General features: G+C 36.5%; 1 protein-coding gene across 1 annotated transcript in view; it reads left to right on the forward strand.

Moving 5' to 3' along the window:
• WDR35 (WD repeat domain 35) overlaps positions 1 to 5087 on the forward strand; it is a gene marked incomplete at its 5' end in the record, with an annotated part of 44472 nt that extends 39385 nt beyond the window's left edge. The window contains 5 exons of the mRNA XM_009875931.1: positions 791 to 955; positions 1940 to 2080; positions 2873 to 3029; positions 3682 to 3922; positions 4943 to 5087. Coding sequence (XP_009874233.1) covers positions 791 to 955; positions 1940 to 2080; positions 2873 to 3029; positions 3682 to 3922; positions 4943 to 5087 — 849 coding nt within the window. The remainder of the gene's footprint in view (positions 1 to 790; positions 956 to 1939; positions 2081 to 2872; positions 3030 to 3681; positions 3923 to 4942) is intronic.
• Positions 5088 to 6000: the final 913 nt, after the last annotated feature.

Below are 6000 nucleotides of genomic sequence, written 5' to 3' on the forward strand. Positions count from 1 at the left end.
GGATGTGGCTGGAAAGGAACTGATCTGAAAAAAAAAAAAAAGCATGTTCAAAGCTAGAAGTGTTCCCCAGCCTGGTGTCAGGGAGGCCGGATTAAAATGATCTCTAAGCTCCCTTCCAGCCTAGGCCATTCTGTGATTCTGTGATTCTATGATTCTATGATTCTGTGCTTCTATGACTGACTTGTGAAAACATTTGTGTAAACAGAAATAAGAGAGCAGTGGAGGATGGCTGTGAAGAACTTGATGTATGGGAATGGCAGGACTGGCTAGTGCTGGCTTTATGTGAACATTTTCCTCATTTATGGCTCTCAAGGGCTGTTTTGCATAAGATTCAGCTAGGTGTCGCAGTCCTGCCAACACAGGAGCCAAACTGTTGAAGACTGGGAAATTTCACAGACAAAATGAGTTGGATAGAAGGATAAGTAAAGTGTTACTGTTTGTGCCTTAAGCTTACGGGCTGAAGTCCTCTTTTCAACATGCTTTCGAGAGTCTTGAGTTTCAGTGTTGAAATCCACGTGTACAGCCATAAGCAGCAATGGAGTGATTTTACAAAGTTTTTACCAGAGTAGAAGCAAGTGCTTTGCATTGGGTTTCGCATTAGGTTCATAGGCCTGCTTTACTACATGACAGGCAACAATTTGTATTGTTTCACGTTTTACTTTAATTTTGTAGCAGCCTGGTTCTAAATGGTGACCTCACACAAGAGTTGCAGATTATTCATGGATAACCAGCTTGTTCTGAGAATGTATTTGAAAAAATGAGGTTGATAATTGTCTGCTTTCATTTCTAGTGGAACAAAGCTGTGGAGCTGGCAAAAAATCACAATATGAAAGAGATTGGATCCTTGTTAGCCAGATATGCAAGTCATTTACTGGAAAAGAATAAAATCCTTGATGCTATAGAACTCTATCGTAAAGCCAATTATTTCTTTGAAGCTGCTAAGCTCATGTTCAAGGTATTACAGGTTTTATTTTTATGTCCAATGACTGGATTTTTAGACTAGCTCTTATTATTTCCATGCTGCTTTTATCTTCTTGGAGTTGTTTTAGTGTTAGCAATGTCCAGGCATAAGCAGATGTTGTTCTACAGGACACCGCAAAGATGAATCCAACTCCTAAGTTCAGGTATCTCTATCTGAAACCTTTACCCTGGATGTCCTCTGTAGAGGAGACTTTCAGGACACAAACCACCTGATTTATTTTGAGGCTTTTGCTTCAGAATGAGATGAACTGCACCTCAGAAAAAGTCCTGTTGCCTCACGTTGCCTGGCAGAGGCAGTAGACTGGCCTGGGTGCAAAGTCCATGTTATTTTGTAGGTTGTGTGGATGAGTTCTATCTCCGTTGTTTTTCAAAATAGCAATGTCATTAATGTGCTTCTTCAGTTGGTACCTTCAGTTAGAAACTGCTGTGGTTTCTAAATAAGATAAAGATGTTGCTTAGTTTTGGTTTGGCTGCAGAAATTTCTGTACATAGCTTATTAAGTCTGTAAGAGTGGTATGTAATTTGTACGGCAAATACTTACAGGAAAATATATGTTATTTTAGAAAGCTATTCTTCTTTTCTAAGAAACCACAAGACGTTATTGAAAGCTATGTATTTCTTAAACTTTAGTGTTTAAGAATTGCTATTTTTTTAGTTTATTTTTATATTAAGTCAATAGGCTTATACATGCTTACACTGATTTATCCTTCTCAAGAATCTGGCTTTATATACTTACTATATAAATAAATATAGAATAATGTATATTTTTCACTTTGACATTTTCATTTGTAGTCCTGTTTGCTGTCTAAATTATTACATTGAAATGCAGAATAATTTTTTGGCATGATCTCCTAGGTTTGTACAAGCATGCAGTTGTCCAAAAGAATGAAGTGATTCTTGTAGGATTTGTTTTTTATTTTAAGATCTCCATTAAATTCCTTGGTTTTGTTTTTTTAAGATTGCAGATGAAGAGGCAAAGAAAAGGACAAAGCCTTTGCGAGTGAAAAAGCTTTATGTATTATCAGCCTTACTTATAGAACAGTGCCATGAACAAATGCAAAATGCACAAAGGGGAAAAGTTAAAGAAAAAAATTCAGAGGTAGAGTGTCTTTTTTTGCTGTTCTTTTTTATTCCTGAATTCTGGTATGTGCTACCTAGTCAGAATAAATAAAGCTATCTTCATGTGAGGCTATTACCTTTGTTCTTAGCAGGAAAAAGAATTATTAAAAAAACCACTTTCCTTAAAGCAAGTCTTCCATGAAAACATGTTTGAAGTATTAATTTAAAACATTTTATACATATGTATCAATAGATACTTTTCTTACTAAGTTTAATATGTTTTTCTTAGTGCTTTCACTGTAACAACAAAAATCTTCCTACAGATTTTTTTTTTTCCTGTGAGACTCTCACTTTCCTGTCATTTAGGAGTAAGTATCAGTCCTAGAGAGAGACCTGTGATTAGAATAAGCTATATTGGCTGTAATTTAGCAGGGAGACAGCTCCAGATATGAGGGAAACAAATGGAAGAATTTTTTTTTTCTTCTCACACTTTCATCTTCATATGCCCAAATGAAATAGTTTGAACAAAGCTTTAAGAGATCTAGTGTTGAAATGCAATATTAATCCAAACTATGAAGCAGTCTGCAGATGTGCACAGAATGTATTTGTACACATGTATATGATATTTATCTTTGGAACTCTGCACCATATGTTCTGCCTGTGCACTGTATAAAAATGCCCAACAATGTTCGCGTTAGGTCCATGTTTTTATATTTTTCCCTAGTTAACACAGACAGTGGTGTAATCACCAAAAAAGTTCTTTTCATATATCCCCATTTCCTCCTGTATCTATTTCGTATAAAAATTACTTGTGATGCTGCTTCGTTTTCAGACTGCTTCAGCTTTGGCCGGTTTGCTAGAAGAAGATGTTCTTTCTTCAACTAATTGCTTTGCAGACAATGCTTGGCGAGGAGCTGAGGCGTACCATTTTTTCATACTTGCACAAAGACAGCTCTATAAAGGTTCTGTCGAAGCAGCACTTAAAACAGGTAGGACTTCATTTTTAACCCTCTAAAAAAAATGGTTCTAATTTTACAGACCTGCACAGCTCATAATTTCATTTATAGTTGGCACATTTTTCTGTTCTTCCTAGATACATGGAATTTAAACCAAAACCATATAATGAATTGAATGTGGCTGTAGTCAAGATATCTGGAAAGTTTTTCCTGGAGACAATGCAAATCTAATTTACTAAATAGTACCTGGTTAAACTGGACACTCTCTGTAGATGGTCTGTTGACTGTTTTCTTTAAATTATAAGGCATGCCTGAATTCACAGCAGACCTCCCTGCAGAGAGCTTCATTAAAAAAAAGTACGGCTTGGAGGAGCAAGTAGAGCCCTATGCTTTGTCCCAGTAATGAAGGCCCATTTCATAGGCTTGTCACATGTTTCGAAAAAAAAAAAGTGCGTCAGAAAGACACCTGAATTGCCCAGTCAAATCTCCTTATTTTTATTTATTTTAAAAAAGTATTGAACCACATGTGCTTCATAGTCATGTCAATGAAAAGGTTTTGGTTCATTGTGTCCAATTTGTAAGATTAATACTGTCTACTAGTACCAAATATTTCATACAGATGCTTGCACTTTTCAGAAGACATGTAATAATTTTATTGGATTTTTTTCTTTTTTTCATTTTGTAGCTCTACATTTGCAAGATTATGAAGACATTATCCCTGCAGTTGAAATCTATTCCCTTTTGGCACTCTGTGCATGTGCAAACAGAGCGTTTGATATTTGTTCAAAAGCTTTTGTCAAACTGGAATCCTTGGAAACTCTCAGGCCAGAGCAGAGGCAACAGTATGAAGACCTTGCTCTAGAGATATTCACAAGACATAGTCCAAAGTATAACAAAAAATCCGTTCTGGATGTTATTCTTGAGAGGTAGGTTTATATTCATATGGTACTGTAATAATACTAATATTTTTTTCCACAATTGTCTGTATTTTGGTTTTTAGGAGGTTTCGTGTGACCAAGTTAATTTGGTGCTTTGCTGCTTAAACCCGATATTGGGCTAGAATGATGTAGGTGTTAGCCAATTTGCAGAAAGGGTAACACAACAGTATTTTATGTGAGAGAATAGACACTGGCAGCATTCGAGGAACTGGGCATAAAAATATAACTTCATCCTAATTTGAAATGCATGTGGACAGAGCCATGGGAGTTTTAGGACCTTTGATATAAGGTGTCACGTGTCATTAATGATGTAACTGTTTGCATCACCATTGTGGTGTGATGCAAAAGTCAACAAGTGATTTTTTAACCATTATTGACCAGTAAGCCTGTTTACCTAAATCTACATGGTACGAGATGAAAATATCAAGAAAATTGGAATATGAAGGGCACGCTTAAGGGGTAAGTCCTTGGAGCGGCTGTACCTACAACGGTGTCTTTGAGCATGGAATTCATGAGTATGGAAATGGGATGTGACTCAGTTTTCTTTTTAATGAATAGGATTTGAATCTGTCTTGTTCGATTTTACTGCGCAGGTGTACAGAATGTCACCAGGGTTTCCATGTTAGAGGAATAAATGTAATAGTTGTGCAGGTGTCTAACTGGACCTTGCCTTTTTGCTGCTTCTTCACACTTAATCTTTTGGGTCTCCTGGTCCTTTGACTGTATGGTTCTGGGGGTGTGCATTCTGTTGTGTGAAGATTTACATACGTGGCCGTGTTAACAGTGAAGTGTTACACGATTTAATAACTTGTAATCAAAAAGGGACACACAGCTGAATAGAGAAGCAGTACTTCACAGGTGAGCATCAGGTTTTGTAACTAGCTGTAGGCACACAATTAGGCATTTATGCTGTATTGCAAATATCTACAGAACAAGTCTTGTTGTTATTTTAAGGCTTATTCTTATTCTTTCATCCTATTTACTTTTTAATATTTTTTTTTTAAATAGTGGAGATGGGAATTTTCCTGTATGTGTTGCAACAGGAGACTCTATCTTGGAGTATCAGTTCTGGATGTGCAGCGTATGTAAGCATTGTATGAAAGCCAAAGAAGCAAGCAATTATAACTTCTGCCCTCTGTGCCACAGCAGATAATAAAGGACTCCTTAAAGGACTGTTTATACTCATATCTGTTATGTCTCCTAAAAATACTGTTATCAATGTATTATATTTTAAACCACAACTCAGGTACTGTATTGTAACAGGTAGTGCCGCTATTAGAGGAATATTAAAAAACCCCAAAACACCAGAAAGCAACAGAAAATCTACAAGAGAAACCTTTACTGGTTCCATTTACATGAAGAAACGACAATGTTAATAGACTCAGTTTTCTGTTACATTTTTGTCACAGAAGTTTTAAGGTAAAGGCATTCTTTTCTAATTGTAAATTGAGCCTAGTTTCAAAACCACACAAACAATGTATGTTCATCTTAATATGCATTACTCTGAGCAAGCTCCTTTTTTTTTTTTTGGTAATTCTGTAGGAAATTATTGGGTTTTCTCAAAATTCACAATTTTTTTGAAGGAAGTAATTCCTGAGTTGAAATATTGCCACAGTAGTTCTGGCAATATTATAATGTACACTTTTCTGTGACTGTTTTACTAGAGCAATGGTACCAGCTGAGGCGTATGTTTGTGCTGTTTTCTTTTGCCAAGTATATTTAAATCCACCGTACCAATAAAGGGTTTGCAAACATTTAGCAATCGGTGTGTGAGTCTGCATCTGCCTTCTTTAGCTTTGCTGACATCTTCTACCAGTTAAGGAAACCTCTGTGAACCTTCAAACTGGAATCAGGCAATGATCTACTTCTTTAAGCAGCTTGAAGAGAGTAGCTGACATGTGCTGGACAAGTTTCAACAGTTGAACTGTCATCCTTGTTATGCACAAAGGTTTAAGGAAAGGTGTTTTCCGGTTTCATTGTGAATACTGCGTCCAGTTTTGGTGCCCGCACCATAAGAGGGACATGGATCTGTTGGAGCGTGTTCAGAGGAGGCCACAAAGATGATC

Source organism: Apaloderma vittatum, unplaced genomic scaffold, assembly GCF_000703405.1.
Source record: "Apaloderma vittatum isolate BGI_N311 unplaced genomic scaffold, ASM70340v1 scaffold8779, whole genome shotgun sequence".
NCBI classification, from domain to species: Eukaryota; Metazoa; Chordata; class Aves; order Trogoniformes; family Trogonidae; genus Apaloderma; species Apaloderma vittatum.